Consider the following 23,655-nt stretch of genomic DNA (forward strand, 5'->3'; position numbering starts at 1 on the left):
AACACATCGGGGCGCCTGGGTGGCTCAGTCGTTAAGCGTCTGCCTTCAGCTCAGGTCATGATCCCAGGGTCTTGGGATCGAGCCCCACATCGGGCTCTCTGCTTGGCGGGAAGCCTGCTTCTCCCTCTCCCGCTCCCCCTGCTTGTGTTCCCTCTCTCGCTGTGTCTCTCTCTGTCAAATAAATAAATAAAATCTTTAAAAAAAAAACAAAAACTAAAACACATCACTATAACGGAATATCATACATTTTAATGAAGTAAAATGCTTACATGTTTTTATAATATTTCAGTATTTCAGAGCATATTATTTTTGGAAGCAGAATAAAATGAAATTTTTAAAAAATAATAAAAGTAATTTATGCCAATAATACCAGAAGCACAATGCCACAGAGATATGAGGAAACAGATCCAGCTGTGTTCCATTCTATAGTTATACATTCCTGCTATTCTTCCTTCTAATTCCAAAACTTCTGTAACATGGTTATATTATTCATCTTCTCTCCCTTCTTGCCACACCAGAATCAGCTGATATCCCTTTATATTGAGATAAACAAGGATCTGTTCAGGTCCTGAACCTCATTTTTTCTCCTACCCCTTACAGCCAGAAAAAATTACAATGTTAAAATAATCATTTTAAGAACTATAAAACTGTACAGAGTAACTTCCATTTTTTTACCTCAATGGCATCAGTAAAATTATAATAATTTCACTCTGTTACTCTTATGAGCTCATTAAACACAAGAGACACCAATTCTACTAATTGCAAAGGAAGGAAATTCTGGCACAAGCTACAACGTGGATGAACTTTGAGGAAATTATGTTAAGTGAAACAAGCCAGTCATAAAAACATATACAAAATAGGATTCCATTTATATGAGGTACCCGGAGTAGTCAAAGTCATAGACTGAAAGTAGAAGAGTGGGTGACACAGCTGGAGGGAGGAGGAATGGGGAGTTATTATTTAACAGGTATCGTTTCAGTTTTGCAAGATGGAAAATATTATGGAGATTGGTTGCACAACAATGCCAGCGTACTTAACGTTATTGAATTGTACACTTAAAAATGGCTAAGATCTAGGTAGGGATGCCTGGGTGGCTCAGTCGGTAAAGCGTCCAATTCTTGATTTCGGCTCAGGTGATGATCTCAGGGTTGTGAGATCGAGCCCCACATCAGGTTCGAGTGCTGAGCATGGAGCCTGCTTAAGATTCTCTCTCTCTCTCAAAAAACAAAACAAAACAAAAAACAAAACTAAGATGGTAAATTTCAGTTTATGTGTATTTCACAATTAAATGTTAATAAAAAATTAATATGAAGAAAGTTGAGACAGAGAACACAAAATTACTAGTATCAGGAATGAAAGGTACAGTAGTGAAGATTTCATAGAGACTAAAAATAAAGTGAGAAAATATTATAAACAGGGGCACCTGGGTGGCACAGTTGGTTAAGCATCTGCCTTCCGCTCAGGTTATGATCCCAGGGTCCTGGGATGGAGTTCTGCAGTGGGCTCCCTGCTCAGGGAGGAGTCTGCTTCTCCCTCTGCCCCTCCTCCTGCTCATGCTCTCGCACACACTCTCTCAAATAAAATCTCTAAAAATATATTATAAACAACTTAATTAAGAATAAATTTTAAAATGCTATGAACTGAATGACAACACATTTAAAAATTAAGAACTTTATGGAAATAAATTCGCCAGCTTAGATCTTCACTGTCTAATAGAGGAAGCCACCAGCCATCTATGTCCACTTAAATTAAATTAAAACTTCAGTTTTGCACTTAGGACATTTCAAATCTCAACCGCCACAAGTAGCTAGTGGATACTCTAATAGTGTACATACAGAACATTTCCCTCATCATGCAAAGTTCTATTCAACTATGCTGACTTATAGGAAATGCCTTGAACGGTGCAAACTGCCAAACTAGAAACAGAAGAAAAAGAAAATCCAAATAGCACCAGGCCCAAATAACTTTACTAGTAAATTAAACATTTAAAGAAATATAATACCCATCTTACATGAAATTCTTCCAGTAAAGATAAGAGAAAGGAATACTTCCTAACTAATTTTATGAGGCCAGTATTACTCTGCAACCAGAACCAAAGAAAGACATTACAAAAGAGAACTTACAGAGCCTGGGTGGCTCAGTCGGTTAAGCATCTGACTCTTGTTTTCGGCTCAAGTCATGATCTCAGCACTGTGGGATCAAGCGCTGCATGGGGCTCCACGCTCAGCATGGAGTCTGCTTGTCCCTCTCCCTCTGCTCCTCCCCAGCTCACAATCTCTCTCTCTCAATAAATAAAATCTTGGGGCGCCTGGGTGGCTCAGTTGGTTAAGCGACTGCCTTCGGCTCAGGTCATGATCCTGGAGTCCCAGGATCGAGTCCCGCATCAGGCTCCCTGCTCGGCAGGGAGTCTGCTTCTCCCTCTGACCCTCCTCCCTCTCATGCTCTGTCTCTCATTCTCTCTCTCTCTCTCAAATAAATAAATAAATAAATAAATAAAATCTTAAAAAAAAAAAGAACTTTATACCAATATCCTTCATAAACATAGGTGCTTACAAGACTAATATACTTAAAATATTAGCAAACTGAAAATATATAAAACATATATAAAATATATAAAACAAATAATAGATCACAACAAAGTAGGATTTATCCCATGAATGCAAGGTGGGTTTAATACTGAAATAAGTCAGTTCACCACATAAGACAATAAAAGCAAAAAACATGACCATCTCAGTAAAGAGAAATCATTTGACAAAATGAGCAAACAATAAAGAGAAGAGAAAGTCCTCAAACGGAGGGAATATATCTACAAAGTATAATAAAGGTCATTTGGAAATCAGAAAAAAGAATTTTCCATCATTATAATACATTTCAAGTAAGCAAAGAAAGGATGATTATTCACTGACTTAGGAATGAAGGCTATCTCCGTGGGGAAAGCTGTCCATAAATTTATCCACAAACAAAATATCCAGGCAAAATACTGGAAAGACAGAAAAATATATAAAGGGATATTAAATTTTATAAAATACGTGCAAAATCTATAGACTAAAAAGTACAAGATTATTTAGAAACTTAATTAATAACCTAGAAATTATTTAGACATTTAGAGAAGACCTAAGTAAGAAGATTGAATATATTTAAGATGTCAATTCTCCCCCAAATTAATCTACAGATAATGTAATTCCAATCAAAGTCCCAGTGGCTTATCTGTATAAATTTATATGTTAATTCCAAAATATATATGTAAATGCAAAGGACTTCCACAGACAAAACAATGTTTAAGAATAGAGCTGGAATGGGGCATGCCTGAATGGCTCAGTCGCTTACTTCGCTCAGGTCATGATCTGAGCAGGGAGCCCGCCTTTCCCCCTCCCCCCACCCCTCCCCCTGTTCATGCTCTCTCTCTCTCTCAAATAAACAAATAAAATCTTTAAAAAAAAAAAAAAAAGATCTAGAATAGTAAAACTTTGAAAAATATGACTTAGAATACCTGATTTAATATAAAACTAAAGTAATCAAGACAGTGTGGTATCACCCTAAGAACAGACATACAGATCCACAGAATATAATGAGTCCAGAAATTGACCCAACATGCAGATCAACTGATTTTCAACAAAAGTACCAAGGTAAATCAATCAGAAAGAATAATCTTTTTCAATAAATGGTGTTGATTCAGCTAGATATCCACACACAAAATTATATATTTGACTCTTACATTACACTATATACAAAAACTAAGTTGAAGTAGATGATGAACCTAATTATAAAAGCTAAGGCTAAAACCATCAAGTTTCTAGGGAAAAAAAGTATAAATATTCATGATCTTGGATAGGTTTCTTAGAACACAAAGAACACAGACCACCAAAATATAGTAATAATAATAAAACGAGGAGTTTTTTCATCAAAATTAAAAACTGTGGGGCGCCTGGGTGGCTCAGTCGGTTGGGCGACTGCCTTCGGCTCAGGTCATGATCCTGGAGTCCCGGGATCGAGCCCCGCATCGGGCTCCCTGCTCGGCAGGGAGTTTGCTTCTCCCTCTGACCCTCCCCCCTCTCATGTGCTTGCTATCTCTCATTCTCTCTCTCTCTCAAATAAATAAATAAAATCTTTAAAAAAAAAAAAAAAAAAAAAAAGACAAAATTAAAAACTGTGCTTTTCAAGGACACCACTCAGATCATGAAAAGCCAAGCCACAGAATGGATGGATGGATATGAAGAGATTTATAGACAGCTACAGATAGATGGACATAGATAGCCCCATCTATTTCAGTCTATTGATCTATGCAACAGGAGATGTGCATCCAAAATATATAAGAATCCTTACAACCTAATAACAAAAAGACAACCAAACTTAAAAATGGGCAATGATTTGAACAGACACTTCACAAAAGAACATTTAAGAATGACCGATACACACTTTAAAAGATGTGCCACATCATTAGCAGGGAAATGCAAATTAAAACCACAATTAGAAGCCACTGTCCTTCCCACTAAACTGCCTCAAACTGAAAAACAAAAAGACCACTTAAATGAAATGGACAAACTACTTGAAAAATAAAATTTACCAGAACTGACAAAAGATGAAACATAAAAGAAAAACTTTATATTCTGTTTGAAAAATTTAATTCATAACTTAAAATCTCACACCAAGAAATCTCCAAGCCTAAATATTTACCTGAATTCTAGAAAACATTTAATAAAGCTGTAACTCCACGTGTAAACAAACTTTATCCATTTTAACAAAATATTAACAAATGGAATCCAGGAATATATAAGTACCAATATTCTTCAGCCATTCCACAAGGTAAACTGGGAATATATAAAAAAATGTAGGGCGCCTGGGTGGCTCAGTCAGTTAAGCGTCTGCCTTCAGCTCAAGTCATGATCCTGGGGTCCTGGGATCAAGCCCTGCTTCAGGCTCCCTGCTCAGCGGGAAGCCTGCTTCTCCCTCCCCCCTTGCTCCTCCCACCAGTTCATGTTCACCCTCTCTCTCTAATAAATAAATAAAACGTTTAAAAAAAATGTAATAAAGCCTAAGCCTATGTGACAAAAACTAACAATAATTAGCCCTAAATAACAAAATATGAGAACTAATTAACTGGGACTCATAAATTAATCAATGATGACAACTACCATGATTATCATTTAATGTAATCCTACAAGTTTTAGCAAAAATAATAAATTATATAATTTGAGCAGTCACTGGGAAAAAGAAATGAAATATTTTTAGTTGATATGGTTTCATGTACAGATAACTACATACTCAAATTTTAAAAGACTATTAGATTTTTAGGGGTTCCTGGGTGGTGCAGTTGGCTAAGCAGCCAACTCTTGGTTTCTGCTCAGGTCATGATTTCAGGTTCATGAGATGGAGACCCACTTTGGGCTCGGTGCTAGCCATAGAGCTTGCTTGAGATTCTCTTTCCCTCTTCCTCTAACCTCCCCCTTTAAAAAAATTAAAATAACACAAAAGATGGGGCACTTGGGTGGCTCACTTGGTTAAGCATCCCACTCTTGGTTTCAGCTCAAGTACTGATCTCGGGGTCATGAGTCAAGCCCCTCCTTGGGCTCCACAATGGGCATGGAACCTACTTACAAAAATAAATAAAATTAAATTAAAAAAAGATAAAACTAAGGCAATGGCTTAACATAGTAGAAAAACGTCTATACCCAAAAGCTAATACATACATAGTAATAATATAGTAATAAAATATTTCTTATAATAATACATACAAATAGGGGCGCCTGGGTGGCTCAGTCGGTTAAGTGACTGCCTTCGGCTCAGGTCATGATCCCAGGGTCCTGGGATCGAGTCCCGCATCGGGCTCCATGCTCAGCGGGGAGCCTGCTTCTCCCTCTCCCTCTGCCTGCCACTCCCCCTGATTGTGCTCTCTATCTCTCTGACAAATAAAATCTTAAAAAAAAAAAATACATACAAATAAAACCAATGACACTGGTATAGAAATATTAATATTTAGTAATATATAATTTTGTAAATATACAAATATTAACAGAATTTTAAACAATTTCCAAAAAGAGATTCCCACATATATAGAACTTAAATATATCTCAGTGCCAATTCAGTTCAGTGACAAAAACATCAACTATTTAGATGAGAAGATTAATTTTTTAACATGCGGTAGCATAAGATACTCATCTGGAAAAAAAATGAACCCTAATCTTATCCTACATCCAAAAATAAATTTCATTAAATGCTAAAACATAAAAAGCTTACAAGAAAATCCTTTATAGATCATAAAATGTTACTGAAAAGCATTAAAGATTTAAATAAATGGAAGACATACCAAGTTCATAGATAGAAGATTCAATATTACATACATACAAATTCTCTGTTGATCTATAGACTCAGGAAAATTCTAATCAATTCCCAACAAGATTTTGTTATTTTATTTTGTTTTGTTAGGAACTTGGCAAAGTACTTCTAAAATGACACTGGCAAGAATAGGCAAAATATTCCTAAAGAACAATTTTCTGGGATGTGAACTATCAGATTATCAAGACTCACTGTACATCAAATTAATTAAAACAACATGGTACTGGCCCAGAAATAAACAAATAGCCCAACTGAAAATGTGGAAAAAAGCCCAGATACACGTTACAGAGTAGGTTTAGATCACCAGGAAAAGGAAATACTACTTGATAAATGGTGGTGAGACAATTTGTTAGCATTATGGAAAAAAACAAAGTAAGATCCGTAACCCAAGCTATATAAACAATTAAATCTAAGATAATTCAAGAGCTACATGTGAAAGATAAAATCAACGAACATTTCAGGAAATAATACATAAGGTCTTTCTGATCTCAGCCTAGATAAGCTTTTCCTAAAGAAAACTTTTTTAAAAAGCAAACATAAAGGAAAAGACTCATACATTTACTATGATTCAACTATATTAAAATTAACTTCTGCTTATGCAAAAACTTTAAAAGACAAGTTATGAATTAGAAGTTATTTGCAATAACTATAAGTGATGAATTTTTCTTAAGGATATTTAGAAAACTTCTACATTTCAGTTAAGAAAAGACAACAATCGAATAGCAAGTGGGCAACAGATTTAATTAAACAGACATTTTGCCAAAGAGGAATCAGAAACAGCTAATAAACATGAAAAAATTCAACTAAATTATTAATCATAGAAATGCAGATTTTTAAAAAATACTGATTCCATGTTATACCTACCATATTGACAAAATTTAAAAGTCTGATAATATCACGTGTTGGCCAGATGCACAGTGAAAAAAACTCTAACCACAATGGTGTAAGTGTAAATAGATAAACTACTTAGGAAAATAAATTTTGCATTTCTGATAAAGTTGAGAATATATACAACATACACAGCCTAGGCCTGAGAAATCACCTTCCCATATATACTCTAGAGCAAGAGTAGGTAAACTGTGTCTGCATGCCAAATCCAGAAGCCACCTGTTTTTTGGGGGGAGTATTTCTGTTCAACCTATGAACTAAGAATGCTTTTCACATTTTTAAATGGTTTAAAAAAAAAAAAGAAAAAGAAAATTTCCTGACACATGGAAAATTATGTGAAATTCAAAATTCAGTGTCCACAGTTTTATTAGAGACAAACACATTAATTCCTTTACATACCTGCCAGAAATGCACAGCTAAGTTGTTGCAATAGAAACAGGATGACCTATGACTACACTGAGACACAAGTTATGCTTCCATCACAGCAAATTTATTGCAGTGGTAACAATGAGACCTGTAATATTTTCTGCTATGCTAATGGAGTAGAGTAACAAGACCTTTCAATATCAGAAACAAAGAATAATAATTTTAGACCACTTGCCTAAAATAGCAATCAATGTACTTCCTACAATTTGACTTCGAGTCCTAAAATAAAGAAATTGGATCCCAAATATTACAGGTGGGCAATCTTTAAGTATGTTCATATTTGAGTGGAGATCAAAGAAACCCAACCGAAAGAACTAGACCGACTTTTACAACTGTGGTTTGAACAAAAGTTCTTTTTGAAAGGGCTATTTTAAAGGTGCCTGGGTGGTTCAGTCTTTTTTTTTTTTTTTAATTTTTTTTTGAAGATTTTATTTATTTATTTGACAGAGAGAGACACAGCGAGAGAGGGAACACAAGCAGGGGGAGTGGGAGAGGGAGAAGCAGGCTCCCTGCCGAGCAAGGAACCCGATGTGGGGCTCGATCCCAGGACCCTGGGATCATGACCTGAGCCGAAGGCAGACGCTTAACGACTGAGCCACCCAGGCGCCCCTGGGTGGCTCAGTCTTAAAATACTGAATTATACATTTAAAAATAATTAAGATGAGGGGCGCCTGGGTGGCTCGTTTGGTTGAGCAGCCACCAAGAGCCGACTCTTGGTGACTCTTGGCTTCAGCTCTGGTCATGATCTCAGGGTCCTGGGACTGAGCCCCACCTCCGGCTCTGCACGCAGCGGGGAGCCTGCTTGAGGATTCTGTCTCTCACTCTCCCTCTGCCCCTCCCAGCCACCCCCGGCCACTCACACACATGCTCTCTTTCTCTCTCCCTAAATAAATAAATAAATAAATAAATAAATAAATAAATCTTTAAAGAAAAGAATTAAGATGGTAAATTTTATATTATGTGTTTTTTACCACAACTTTTTAAAAATAAATAAAAATTGGGGCATCTGGGTGGCTCAGTCAGTTAAGCGTCTGCCTTCAGCTTGGGTCATGATCCCAGGGACCTGGGATCAAGCCCCACATCGGGCTCCCTGCTCAGCGGGGAGCCTGCTTCTCCTTCTCCCTCTGCCATTCCTCCCGCTTGTATTCTCTGGCTCTATCTCTCTGTCAAATAAATAAATAAAATCTTTATTTATTTATTTCCTAAACAATTATAATTGTTTAGGAAAAGCTGTTTAGGAAAAAATATAAAATAAAAATAAAAATAAATAAAAATTGTAATGTATTTAATGAATAAATACACATCAGTGATAAATGAATAAGAGCTACATGCAACAGTATAGTCAAGTATCAGGAATATATAATAAAAAGAAAGTGGTAACATATACAGTTTAATTCAAAAACAATACAAAGTCCATAAACAAGCAAAACTAAAGAATATCTTGATTAATAATGTAGAGGTGGTAAAAAGTATAAGAAAATCGAGGAAATAACCAAAATCCAGGATAACAGCTATTTGGAGAGAACAAAATGGGACTGAGGGATTGGCATGAAAGGCACGATGTGGCACATTTTTTAAAAGCTGGGTGGTGGGGCGCCTGGGTGGCTCAGTCGTTAAGCGTCTGCCTTCGGCTCAGGTCATGATCCCAGGGTCCTGGGATCGAGCCCCGCATCGGGCTCCCTGCTCAGCAGGAAGCCTGCTTCTCCCTCTCCCATTCCCCCTGCTTGTTCCCTCTCTTGCTGTGTCTCTGTCAAATAAATAAATAGAATCTTTAAATATAAATAAATAAATAATAAATAATAATAAAATAAATAAAAGCTGGGTGGTGAAGCCAAGGGTTTTATTTTTAATATAGCTCACATGTTATAAATACTTTTGTATTTAATATTTTATAAAAATATTTTCTAAATACTCCAAGAAACTAGGATAGCATATATTCAAAGGGTAAGGAAAACTTTTTTTTTTTTTCTTAAGATTTTATTTATTTATTTGACAGAGAGAGACACAGCGAGAGCAGGAACACAAGCAGGGGGAGTGGGAGAGGGAGAAGCAGGCTTCCCGCGGAGCAGGGAGCCCGATGTGGGAGTCGATCCCAGGACCCTGGGATCATGACCTGAGCCGAAGGCAGATGCTTAAGGACTGAGCCACCCAGGCGCCCCAGGAAAACTTTTTTAACCAAGAGTGAAAACTGTGATGGTAAAAAAACCAAAATTTTTATATTAAAAACATTTGTTTAGGGGCACCTGGGTGGCTCAGTCAGTTGAGCCAACTTCAGCTCGGGTCATGATCCCAGGGTCCTGGGATCAAGTCCCACATCCGGCTCCCTGCTCGGCAGGAAGTCTGCTTCTCCCTCTATCCCCTCCCCCCTGCTTGTGTTCGCTCTCTCTTTTGCATGCTCTAGCTCATAAATAAATAGATAAATAAATAAATATTTTTAAAAATACATTTGTTTAGGAAAAGCTGACACAAACAAAAGGAAACAAAGGAAATCAAAAACCCCTACTCCATTATTAAAAGAACATTAGGTCATATATTTTAAAAGTTAAATTTTCTGAATGAATGATTGTCTTATCTTTTTAAAAGTATACCTGAATCTTCTTTCAGATTTATCCTTTACCATGCCTACTATGACTCACCTTAGCAACTACTATTACAGAATTTAAAAAGCTTCTCCCTCTGACCCTCCCCCCTCTCATGTGCTTGGCTCTCTCTCATTCTCTCTCTCTCAAATAAATAATAAATCTTTAAAAAAAAAAATTCTTTTTTTTTTTAAGATTTTCTTTATTTGTCAGAGAGAGAGAAAACAAACGGGGGGAACAGCAGGCAGAGGGAGAAGCAGACTCCCCACTGAGCAAGGAGCTTGATGTAGGATTTGATCCCCAGGACCCTGGGATCGTGACCCAAGCCGAAGGCAGACACCCAACCGACTGAGCCACCCAGGCATCCCTAAATTTTATTTTTTTTTAAAGATTTTATGTATTTAAAGTGCACGTGTGCACATACAAGCAGGGGCAGGGGCAAAGGGAGAGGGAGTGAGGGAGTGAGGGATTCTCAAGCGGACTCCATGCTGAGCATGGAGCCCTGATGATGTGGGGCTTTATCTCAGGACCCTGAGATCATGACCTTAGCTGAAATCAAGAGTCAGACGCTCAACTGACTGAGCCACCCAGGTGCACCAGGCTTTTTTTTTTTTAAAGATTTTATTTATTTATTTGAGAGAGAGAGAATGAGAGACAGCACGAGGGGGAAGAGGGTCAGAGGGAGAAGCAGACCCCCCGCCGAGCAGGGAGCCCGATGCGGGACTCGATCCCGGGACTCCAGGATCATGACCTGAGCCGAAGGCAGTCGCCTAACCAACTGAGCCACCCAGGCGCCCAAAAAAGAATATTTTTAAAAATAAAATTTAAAAGCCTACAAATTGTCATGAAAAAACTTTAAGAAATGAGAAAAGAGTATTCATTTATTTAACAAATATTTATAATTAGACAATACAGAGGAGCCAGTCCAAATGTTGAACTTATTAAAAACTGCTTAAATTCAAACTCAATAGGAGTTAAGAAAATGCAGGATAAAGTTAACACTGTGCTATTTCATATCCATCAGATTGCCAAACCTGAAGAAGAGCTACAATATATATTAATGGGATGACAGGGTATTCTTATACATTTCTGATGGAAATGTAAGGCATTCAAGTTTTGAAAAGTAGGCTAGCAACATCTATTAAAATTACACATACCCTTTACTGAACAATACCCACTCATTGTAATCTACATATACACATAAAACTACTAGTATATAAGGACATTTTTTTTAATCCACATAAGGACATTATTATTTTTTCTTTTAAGATTTTATTTATTTATTTGACAGAGAGAGACACAGCGAAAGAGGGAACACAAGCAGGGGGAGTGGGAGAGAGAGAAACAGGCTTCCTGTGGAGCAAGGGAGCCCGATGCGGGGCTCGATCCCAGGACCCTGGGATCATGACCTGAGCCGAAGGCAGACACTCAACCGACTGAGCCACCCAAGCGCTCCATATAAGGACATTCTTAAGGGATTTTTAATGCATCATCATTTATCATGGTAAAAAACTAAAATAATATCAATGCCTAACAGGGCAAAAGATGACTTGTACATCTAAACCATGGGACATTATACTATATTGGAGCTATCCCAGTTGAGGTGGAAGAATATCATGAAGTACTCCTGAATGAGAGAAGCTAGGTAGAAAAATCTTAGGTATAGGATGATCCTACCTGTTGAACAAAAAATAAAAAACCTTCAAAACCCTTACATATATATATATATATATATCTGTATACATTTATGCATATAATGATTTTAGAAGCAGTGGAGAAAAAAATGGAAGACTACCTACAAAGTTGTAGGTGGGGTGCGGGGATAGGGACAATGATATGAAAGACTGGGGCACCTGGGTGGCTCAGTCGATTAAGCGTCTGCCTTTGGCTCAGGTCAAGATCCCAGGGTCCCGGGATGGAGCACCCCATCAGGCTCCCTGCTCAGCAGGGCATCTGCTTCTCCCTCTCCCTCTGCCCCCTCCCTCCACTTGTGCTCTCTTTCGTGCTCTTTCTCTCCAATAAAATAAACTATTTTTTTAAAAAAGCATTAAAAAAAAAAAGGAAAGACTAAGTGAAAAGACAAAACATTACTTGTAAAAAATCATATATGATCAGATTCATCAGTCTGTGTTTCTGTATTACAGGAAGTAGTTAATGTTATGAAGATCCAAATACAGACCTAAAGGATGAATTTTTTTAAAGCCATCTTGTGATATACAATAAAATATCCTATGACAGCATTATATGCTGTGAAGGCAGACTGTATTTTCCAAATATGGCTGCAACAGTATCTCCCATCTACATGGTGGTCTACAATGTGACTTTGACCCTTCTATCAAGAAGTGAGGTCTGAATATACTTTTCTCCTAAATCTGAGCAGGCTTGTGACTGACTCCCTCGTAGCCAAAAGAATGTGGTGGAAGTGATGCTGTGTGACTTTTGAACATAGGTCAGAGAAGATGCAGCTTTTGCCTTATTCAATGAATTACTCTTGCTTGGAGCCTGAGCCACCATGAAAAAGTCTGACTACCCTGAGGCTGCCATGCTATGAGGAAGGCAAGGCAACAGGGAGAGCATGTACAGGTGCTCAAGCTGGCAGTCCCAGTTTTTGTGCCCACAAAGCCCAGACTAGACATGAATGAATGAGCTTCCAGATTATTCCAAAACCACTAAAGATCCAGAAAGCTAGTTACCTCTCACTATGTAGTCTAAAAAAATGCTTATCTCTCAAAAATATTAACAAACTAATTCCAAAGAGAAAGAAGGTACTCATAGATCCTACGAATGGAAGTTACCTTCAGAAAAAAAAAATGCATATTCTCCTTGACTCAGTAACTCTAGATAACAAAATTTATCCTTCGTAAGAACACAAACATCCTTTGATGATTCATGAGTTCTATTCTTAGAATTTATTCTACAGAAAAGGATACACTCCCTTTGTCTACTTCAACAAGTAGACAAAAATGTGTATAGGAATACATATACTCAATACTGTTTGTAATAATGAAAAACTGAAAATAATATACACATATATAAAAGAGTAAGTTGGTTAAATTATAATACAGCCATACAATAAAATACCAAGTAGCCATCAGAAAGGATAGAATAGGCCAAAATCCACCAACATAGAAAGACGTTTAGGCAGTTGAATGAAAAAAGCAAGAACAGTACCTACCATATGATCCCTACAGACATATAAAAATCCCCATCCACCATATATAGATCTATATATATTCACAGAAAAAAAGTCTGGAAAGATATATTTAAACTTTTAAAACTGATTATTTTTAGAGAATAATAAAGACAAAGGCTTTCATTTTCTGCTTTTTTCATTTTTATACTGTAAAATTGAATGTATTACTTTTATAATCCTAAAAAACAAAGTTGGGTTTTTTTCCTAAGAGAGTCATGTAATGCAGAAAGAATATAAACAGAAAATTAAGAGACCCTGTAAACAAAGTAGAAACCTTTACTGAATAGTAAGTATAAGCTTCTATATGATTCATACATACACAAAGCATGGCTTTATTTCAACATTAATAACTGTGAGAACAAAATGCTTACTAAAAAAAAGTAAAACTCTTATAATTAAGATTAATTTGCTGAAGATACTAACAGGGTGATGAGATCTAAACTAAATCAAATTGTACCATCATATTAACAGGCCCAACTAAACACTGTTACAGATAAATGCTCTGTCTAGACTCAATTATTATCTATTTAAAGACATGACTGGTTTTTTTCTAAAGTGGTACTTACAGTTCTCTACAATTTCATCAAAAACTGCACCAGTTTTCTGCTCAAACTGAAAAAGCAAAAAAGGAAAGAGAAAAATAACATTATTGTCACATTCTATCATACTTTCTGGTATCCCTCCTCACTCCCCCAAAAGCTGTAATTTTCAATACAAAGTATACAAATTCACAACATAAACAAAACGCTGCCAGAATAAAATATAATTTAGAACTAATAAAAGAAATCCGCACGTGAAAACCCCCAAACCAAAAATAGATAAATACATGCCCTCATATAAAAAACTTGTTTTTAAATTACTTTTAAGTCACAAGATACATACAGTCGTGTACAGTTATAATAATAATGACAGCCACACTTATGGAGAACTTACTAACACTGATAACTACCTAAAACCTCTAACCAAAATTAAACAGAACAATCAGCATCAAATAGGTTTTGCTTAGCCAGAAATCTGCTGCTCTGCAGATGAGTTAGCCATGTTACAGGGATGCTCCTATTTCAGTATCTTAGGGCCTAAGACAGAAGCAGAGCCAAGTCTGAGGTAATTTTGGATCTTTAAGACAGAGATGCAAGGGGTGGGGCTCACTCAAGGGTGAAGCATGCAACTCTTGATCTCCGGGTTGTGAGTTCCAGCCCCATGTTGGCTGTAGAAATTTTTTTTTTACAAAGGGATATATATAAAAATAACTAACAGAGACCGGGGTGAGGGGCGAACCACAGCGAAGGCAACTCTACCCAGAAGCTAAAGACACTCGCATGGTCCACTTTAGTCTGTAAAGGTCTCCTCCTTTTGGCAACTATGAGCATTTCAGCCTCTTGTTTTTCTTCCTACTATTCATCAATGAGGCAAGAACACAAGGAAGGCTGCTTCTGATAAACCTTGCCCAATAAAACCCAGAGTGTGTCTCCCCATTCAAGCGAGAAACTTTGCAGAAAAAAAGAACTACCTAGATACTTATGCAACTACAGAGGAAAGACAACAGCTGGCTGTAGTAATCAATAGTATCTGATATGTATAAATGTGAAGAGACAACCAATGATCCCAGGTTTCTGAAATAACTATGTGAAGGAGAAGGCTCAAGGTGAATAAACAGAACCACCACTCTAGAAGGAAAACAATTAATTTACAGAAAGGAAACTTCTACGACATAAAAAAACTAAAAACAACCACGAAAAGGAGACGAGGGAATATTTGGAAACAAGAAAATGACTGCAAGGGCGCCTGGGTGGCTCAGTTGGTTGAGTGACTGCCTTCGGCTCAGGTCATGATCCTGGAGTCCCGGGATGGAGTCCCACATTGGGCTCCCTGCTCGGCGAGGAGCCTGCTTCTCCCATTAACCCTCCCCCCTCTCATGTACTCTCTCTCTCTCATTCTCGCTCTCTTAAATGAATAAATAAATCTTTGGGGCGCCTGGGTGGCTCAGTCGGTTAAATGTCTGCCTTCGGCTCAGGTCATGATCACAGGGTCCTGGGATCGAGCCCCGCGTCGGGCTCCCTGCTCAGCGGGAAGCCTGCTTCTCTCTCCCACTCCCCCTGCTTGCTCGCTCTCTCTCTCTCCAATTAAATAAATAAAATCTTAAAAAAAAGAAAAAGAAAAAAAAGAAAATGACTGCAAAATTAAGATTTTATTGGAAAGCCTAGTGATAAAGTTCTGTTTCAAAAACAACATAAAGTCAAAGAGCTAGAAAAGACAGCACATGATGACATGGAAAGACTGAAGCAGTAGGTCTAAGAGCAAACTCAAAGGCATCCCCAAAAGGGAGAATAATGGAAAGGTGAAATAACAGAAGACAATTTTCCCGAACAGAAAATACAAATATTTGAGATTGAATGGGCCTACTAAATACCAAAGAGGAGATGGAAAAAAGATACATCCTGGTGAAATATCAGAATTCCAAAAGAAAGGAGTAAAAAGAATTATAGTGTAGGTGACTCATAAAACACATTTAACATAACTGAACTCAACTATATAAACGTGAAAAAGAAAGGAAAGAAAGAGTAAAGGCCACTCCACCTACCAACTACCCAATGAGTTATGCCCCCAAATAAAACAGAAATGGGACATAAGACTCGGCAAGCCAAACAACAAAAGTACTTGTCTGCACCGAAGGGAATCCAAATGTTTAAAGATAAGATACATTTTGTACACTACTACCCCTGTACACTTTGCATGCACAACCAAAGTACAATCTTGCTCAATGATGTAAGAAAAGATTAAACATAGTAGTGACATTACCCATGGTGACATGTCTATACTTTATGGGTGACTTAAGATTTTCTAAGGTAATTTGGATTATGTACCATTTCACTTTGTGAGCTGATTATAAAACTGACGGGATAATATAGTATTATGATTTAGTCTCCTAACAGTTTCTGTGTTCTATAAGAAACAAGAATCAGGCTGATATCACACTTCTCTGCAAGATGGGACACAAAAGATCAATGATTTTCATGTTCAAAAAGAAAAAAAAGAACTTAGACCACACAAATTTTATTATGAAAAATACTTAACAAAATGGAAATGAAATACATTAATTAAAATTATACTGGGCACAAGAAACAGTAGCAACTGATTATGACTCAGAAGAAATGAAAAAACCTAGATGGGAGAACATGAGAAGACACTTCAGAAGACACTTGTTTGGCAAAAATTCTACGATTTTCTTCTCTATGGTTCAAAAACAAAACCTTTGTTTTCTTACCTCTCCTTCCCTCCCTCCCATACAGCAAACAAAAAAACAAAGACAAAGACTGAAAATAATGCCACTGATGCCAAACAACTAACAAGTTTGTTTACAATATACAATATCATCCACCAAGTCCCTTTTTTTTGAGACTGATAAACATTTCAAAACCATAGGGACAAAATGGATTTGTTTGCCTAAAGCTGAAAAGAAAGACAGGAGGATTGCTAATGAGTAGGAATGCTTTTTTTTTTTTTTTAATTGAAGTATAGTTGACACACAATGTTATATTAGTTTCAGGTGTACAACATAGTGATTCAACAACTCTGTATGTTATACATTACGCTATGCTCACCGGAAGTGTTGCTACCATATGTCACTGATATGACACTATTGAAATACCATTGACTATATTCCCTATGCTGTACTTTTCATCCCCATGACTTACTCATTACTGGAAGCCTGTGCCTCCCATTTCCCTTGACTGCTTTATGCCCACCACCACCCCTCTGACAACCACCAGTTTGTTCTCTGTACTTATGGGTCTGGTTCTCCTTTTTGCTTGTTCATTTGTTTTATGAGATTCCACATACAAGTGAAATCATTTTGTTTTTGTCTTTTTCTGACTTATTTCACTTAGCATAATACTCTCTAGGGTCATCCATGTTGTCACAAATGGCAAGATCTCATTCTTTTCTATGTCTGAGTAACATTCCATTGTGTATATATACATTTTCTTTATCCATTCATCTAGTCATGGACATTAAGGTTGCTCCTGTAGGGCGCCTGGGTGGCTCAGTTGGTTAAGCGACTGCCTTCGGCTCAGGTCATGATCCTGGAGTCCCTGGATCGAGTCCCGCATCGGGCTCCCTGCTCGGCGGGGAGCCTGCTTCTCCCACTGACCCTCCCCCTCTCATGTGCTCTCTGTCTCTCTCATTCTGTCTCAAATAAATAAATAAAATCTAAAAAAAAAAAAAAAAAAAAAGTTGCTCCTGTAAATAATGCCATAATAAACAAGGGTGCATATATCTTCTCAAATTAGTGTTTTCATTTTCTCTGGGTAAAGACCCAGTAGTGGAATTACTGGATCACATGGTATTTCTATTTTTAATTTTTTGAGGAACCTCTATACAGATGATTTCCTGTGGCTGTACCAATTTACATTCCCAACAGTGAACAAGGGTTCTTTTTTCTGCACATCCTCACCAACACTCGTTTCTTGTGTTCTTTACTTCAGCCATTCTGACAGATGTGAGGTGATTTCTCATTGTGATCTTGATTTCTATCTCCATGATGATTAGTGATATTGCACATTTTTTCATGGGTCTGGTTAGCCATTTGTATGTCTTCTTTGGAAAAATGTATGTTCAGGTCCTCTATCCATTTTTAATCAAATTATTTGGTTCTTTTTCATGTTGTTGTGTAAGTTCATTACATATTTGAGATATTAACCCTTTTATCAGGTTTATCATTTGCAAATGCCTTCTCCCATTCATTAGGTTGCCTTTTCATTTTTTTGGTTTCTTCACTGTGCAAAAACTTTTCATTTTGGTGTATTCTATTTTTGCTTTTATTTCCCTTGCCTGAAGAGACACATCCAGAAAAATGCTGCTAAGGTCAAAGCCAAAGAGATTACTGTTTATATTTTCTTCTAGGAGTTTTATGGTTTCAGGTCTCACATTCAGGTCCTTAATGCATTTTGAAATTATTTTTTGTGTATGGTATAAGAAAGTGGTCCAGTTTCATTTTTTGTATGTAGCTGTCCAGTTTTCCTACCACTTACTGAAGAGACTGTTTTTTCCCTTCTTGCCTCCTTTGTTGTAGATTAATTGACCATATAAGCATGGGCTTATTTCTGGGCTCTCTATTCTGCTCCATTGATCTATGTTTCTATTTCTGTGCCAGTACCATACTTTATTATAATTTTGTAGTAGATCTGGGTACAGGACTTCTTTCTCAGGTGATGAAAATGTTCTAAAACTGTGGTTGCACAACTATAAAATACTAAAAACTACTGAATTGTGTGGCTGCTCAACAATGTGCAAGCAGGTAATACTAACAATGCTCTCAATTAAATGACAGGCAACACTCCAGAACACCTGTGTGGCCTATAATCTCAACAATTGGGTGACAAAAATTTATAAGTAACACTTAGTTTGGTGATAACATAACGGTTTTACTAAACATGTCTGAGTGCTTCTTGTCCAACCTTTTGGACATTTATAGGTAAGAAATGAGTATAAGCAGTTACAAATTTAGCTATGAAATTAATGTCTTACTAGTCATCCCTCAAGCTTCATAAAGATTTAACTGAATTTAAAAGCCAACCCAATTTAATTTTTAAGAGTCTGTAGTAACTATTAGTGTATGCAGGGATTTTCTCAATATTATGAAACCAAAAGTAAAGATTTTTAAAATAAACAAGTGTGGATACTGATTTAAGACAAAACATATCAGTTCATTTTTAATTGTCAAAACACTCTCATAGACAAAACATACCAGTTCATTTTTGTCAAAACAGTCTCATGGGTTCCACCCATTAACTTCAAAACATGTAACTGTTACATACATAAACTTATAAAATAAATGTTATAACTTTAAGAAGTATGACAACAAGTTAGTTAAGAGCATGGGCTCCAGTCTCAGATCACCTGAGTTCGAATCCAACTCTGCCACTTACCAACTACGCAACTTTTAGCCTTAAATTTCCTCATCAGTAACATATGAAAATAGTGATACCTACTTCCCAGGATTGCCAAGATGATTAAATGAAAGTACTAAGCATGGTGCTTAGCAAACTATAAATACACAATAAATGCAAGCTATTATTACCACACTACTAAAAGTTATCTTCCCTTGCTTTAAAAATCAGGGTTCACGGGTGCCTGGGTGGCTCATTTGGTTAAGCGACTGCCTTCGGCTCAGGTCATGATCCTGGAGTCCCAGGATCGAGTCCCGCATCGGGCTCCCTGCTCAGCAGGGAGTCTGCTTCTCCCTCTGACTTCCCCTCTCTCATGCTCTCTCTGAAATAAACAAAATCTTTAAAAATAAAAATAAAAATAAATAAAAAATAAAAATCAGGGTTCACTACAACATTTCATTTGTAAAAATATATCCAATGCTTAGAATAAAAGGAAAGCTTCTAGGCAAATGACTCAGCCCCCTGCATTCCAAAAATTAAGCACTGGGGATAAAGTACATTTTTAGTTATAAAACAAAATACTCAAGTTCCCTAACCCTGGAAGGAGGGAAAAAATCCAAATATACTGTGAATTGGTGAGCATTACCACCCACACCCACCTGAAAATAAAAAAAATTACAATTAGAAATTTCTTGGATCCTGGATCAATAAAGATTCTATTTACTGGGATGCCTGGGTAGCTCAGTTGGTTGAGCGACTACCTTTGGCTCAGATCATGATCTCCGGGTCCTGGGATACAGCCTCACATGAGGCTCCCTGCTCAGAGGGGAGGTCTGCTTCTCCCTCTTCCTCTGCCCCTCCCCCCAACTTGTGCACGCTCTCTTTCTCTCTCTGTCTCAAATAAGTAAATAAAATCTTTAAAAAAATAAAAATAAGTAATTCAAAGCTTTTTTATAATAAAAACTTGAACATCCAAAGAATGTAACTTTAAAATTTACAAGAATAAGTGTGCCTGGGTAGCTCAGTCAGTTCAGTGTGCAATTCTTGGTTTTGGCACAGGTCATGATCTCAGGATCCCGGGATCTGGCCCACATCGGGCTCTGCACTCAGCACAGAGTCTGCTTGTCCCTCTCCCTCCCCCTCTGTCCATGCACATGCTCTCTCACTCTCTCTCAAATAAGATCTTTAAAATAAAAATAAAAATTACAAGCATCTCAAAGATTAAGCAGAAACTTCAAAATGCTTTTTATGCTTGCAACAGACCACTCGAAATTAAATGTCTAATCTCTTTCCTTCAACCCCAAATGGTAATGCTTGTCTTTCCCTATTATTATTCCAATTTAAACATCCCTTACTTATACTTTCAAATCTGTTCATACCAATGATCTTTTTAGTCATTTTATCAAGTTAGAAAATGTAACAAATCTGTTATGGAAAAAACATTTATAAAGGCAGTACTCACTTTGAACTGCAGTGCAGAACCATGAAAAAGACCCTGCAAGCTGAAACTGAGCAATCTCATTAATCAAACGGAAAAAACCCCACAATTGTTCTGTGAACTTTAAAATTTCTGTCATAACATTTAAAAACATTTAAGACTTTTTAACTGTCAATTATAAATGCATAGGAAAATGGTAAGTATTCTGTGATTAATATTTACTATTTTATAATTTAAAACAGAAGAAACATTGAAAATCAGAGTGTTCTATTTTTTTCTAAAAATACTTACCAACAGTCGGGAGGTCTTGCCTTCTCATTTTTCTCATATAACTTATGACACAGAATAAGGATGTTTTCTATGCCTTGGCAAACTCTCTTCATCTGTTCGAAGTTTGGTTCAGCTTACAACATTTTACCCCTTTGTCCTTTCAGTCTTGTCAAGTATTTCCAAGAATTTCTTTAATGTGGAATTTTTGCTGGAGTCACTTCCCCTGGAACATCTTCATCCTTTCTATCACAATGACTTTCCTCATTCATGCTGATAAATTCACCTTTACTGTAAGTTCCTTGGGCTTCATTTGAATAATGTTCCCTTTATGACCACTGTTATCTTTCATCACATTGTTATTGATGGGCTTGCATTCCAAAACAGACCTATCCCATATTAAATTGTTGATGATCATAATTACTCGCTCAATTCATCTTTGGAATCTGGGTGTGAAGTTTGCACATCATCCCTATTTGCTCTAGAAGCTTAATCCCTGCTGACTCTGAAAAGAAACCATCCTTCACTGGCAATAAAAAGTTCTTCAGTCGGGCGCCTGGGTGGCTCAGTTGGTTAAGCGACTGCCTTCGGCTCAGGTCATGATCCTGGAGTCCCAGGATCGAGTCCCGCATCAGGCTCCCTGCTTGGCAGGGAGTCTGCTTCTCCCTCTGACCCTCCTCCCTCTCATGCTCTCTCTCATTCTCTCTCTCTCTCAAATAAATAAATAAAATCTTAAAAAAAAAAAAAAAGTTCTTCAGTCTCCTTGTACTAAGTTTTCTTTCATGCAGCAAGTAACTTCAACACTAATGAATGTTAGCCAAACTGATTAAGTTCCTATTACAATTTAAACTTAATGATGTTAAAGCGATTTTACCTTGTTTTTTATATTCTTGCAATACAGTTCATACTATACCTTCATATAGGACTAGCTCTTATCCTATCTTCACTTACCTGTCACTGTTTTCAAATCATCTATGACATCCAAATTTTCAAATCTACTGTTACCACTTTTCATTTCTTTGCTGCACTTCCATCTTGGTTGGTCAACTCTCCACTTTGATTTCCCAGTTTTGTAAAATGCCACACAGATTTACCATTAGAAGACAAGGAAGTAACACAACTACATCCTTTGCTGTCTATGCAAAAACTGAGTAACAGACACACAGTGACCAATCTCCAACAGACTTTGAGAGGAGTAACATAAGTAGTCACTGACCATAATGGACATCTATTAATTACCTACTGATTTGTGAACTGAAGAGCTAGCATAGAAGTTTATGCACTACACAATAACTGAGAGTTCACATACCATAGTAAATGACATCTGAAATGTGTTGTTAAAGGACTGGTATTACTTAACAAAACTGTGGCAACAGAACTTCAAGCAAAGTGAGGACTGACTACACAAAGAAAAAAGTACTTAGATGTGGAAAGTATTTGCTGTCAAATATGTGATAGGTCTCAAAAAAGACCATAAACATCAGTATTTTTCCATTCTAGTCACTGATCTGCTACTAATTTACTAATAGACCTTAAGCAAGAAACTTAACTCTTTGGGATCTCAAATTCTTCAACCCATATAATTAATGAAATTGGTCTATAATTTTTTTTTTTTTTTTTAACAGAGAGAGATACAGCAAGAGAGGGAACACAAGCAGGGGGAGTGGGAGAGGGAGAAGCAGGCTCCCCGCAGAGCAGGGAGCCCGATGCGGGACTCAATCCCAGGACCCTGGGATCATGACCTGAGCCGAAGGCAGACGCTTAACCAACTGAGCCACCCAGGCGCCCGAAATTGGTCTATAACTCTTAAAAGTTCTCTCCAAACTTTGAAACTTGATGCTCACAATTCACTTCAAGTGAGGCATAAACTAAGAACTCAAATTGGTGTAATGGAGAATGAAAACTTGATAAAAATACAATAAAATTAGATTTCATTCTCTCTCCATAAGGGCATTTCCTAACTAACTGATTTTTTAAGACGTTAACAACTCTTCTTTTAAAATGGAATCTTATCAGGGGAGCCTAGGTTGCTCAGTCGGTTAAGGGTCCGACTCCTGGTTTTGGCTCAGGTCATTATCTCATGGGTCTTGGGATCAAGCCCTGTATTGGGCTCCCCACTCAGGGGGGAGGCTGCTTGATGATTCTCTCCTGCTGCTCCTCACCCAACTCAAATGTGCTCATGCTTGAGCCCTCTCTCTCTAAAAAAAATAAATCTTTTAAAATAAATAAAAATTTAAAAAGGAATCATATCCATCTACTTTTAACACTTCTATTCATTGCAAAATTTATGTAAAGTTAATTAAAGTAATTATTCCCACTGAAATTACTTTGACAGGAACTAAGAATTAAATAGGCTTGATTTCTCCATCAAAACAAGATTATCAACTTACAGTAGGTATACCTAGCATTTCTGATTCATATTTCATGTGCTGTCAGCATTCTTTATTAATAATGTTTCTTTTTTTTTTTAAGACTTTATTTATTTGACAGAGAGAGCACAAGCAGGAGAAGTAGGCAGAGGGAGAGAGACAAGCAGGCTCCCTACTAAGTAGGGAGCCTGATGTGGGGCTCGAACCCAGGACCCCGGCCGGGATCATGACCTGAGCCAAAGGCAGACACTTAACCGAGTCACCCAGGTGCTCT

At 37.1% G+C, this 23,655-nt stretch overlaps 1 protein-coding gene and 1 pseudogene across 6 annotated transcripts in view; one reads left to right on the forward strand and one right to left on the reverse strand.

Annotated features, from left to right (window-relative positions):
- The window catches only part of ZMYM4 (zinc finger MYM-type containing 4), a 143,104-nt gene that overhangs the window by 74,330 nt on the left and 45,119 nt on the right, over window positions 1–23,655 (reverse strand). For 5 of the 6 annotated variants that reach the window (XM_035019131.1, XM_035019125.1, XM_035019129.1 and 2 more), the window contains one exon: window positions 13,986–14,031. In XM_035019131.1, coding sequence (XP_034875022.1) covers window positions 13,986–14,031 — 46 coding nt within the window. Of the gene's footprint in view, window positions 1–13,985; window positions 14,032–21,036; window positions 21,602–23,655 lie in introns of those variants that run through there. The other variant, XM_035019130.1, reaches the window with a different exon arrangement.
- Window positions 7,663–7,746, forward strand: LOC118020489 (annotated as a pseudogene).

The sequence above is a fragment of the Mirounga leonina genome, unplaced genomic scaffold, assembly GCF_011800145.1.
Source record: "Mirounga leonina isolate KUSES-001 unplaced genomic scaffold, KU_Mleo_1.0 Mir_173, whole genome shotgun sequence".
NCBI classification, from domain to species: Eukaryota; Metazoa; Chordata; class Mammalia; order Carnivora; family Phocidae; genus Mirounga; species Mirounga leonina.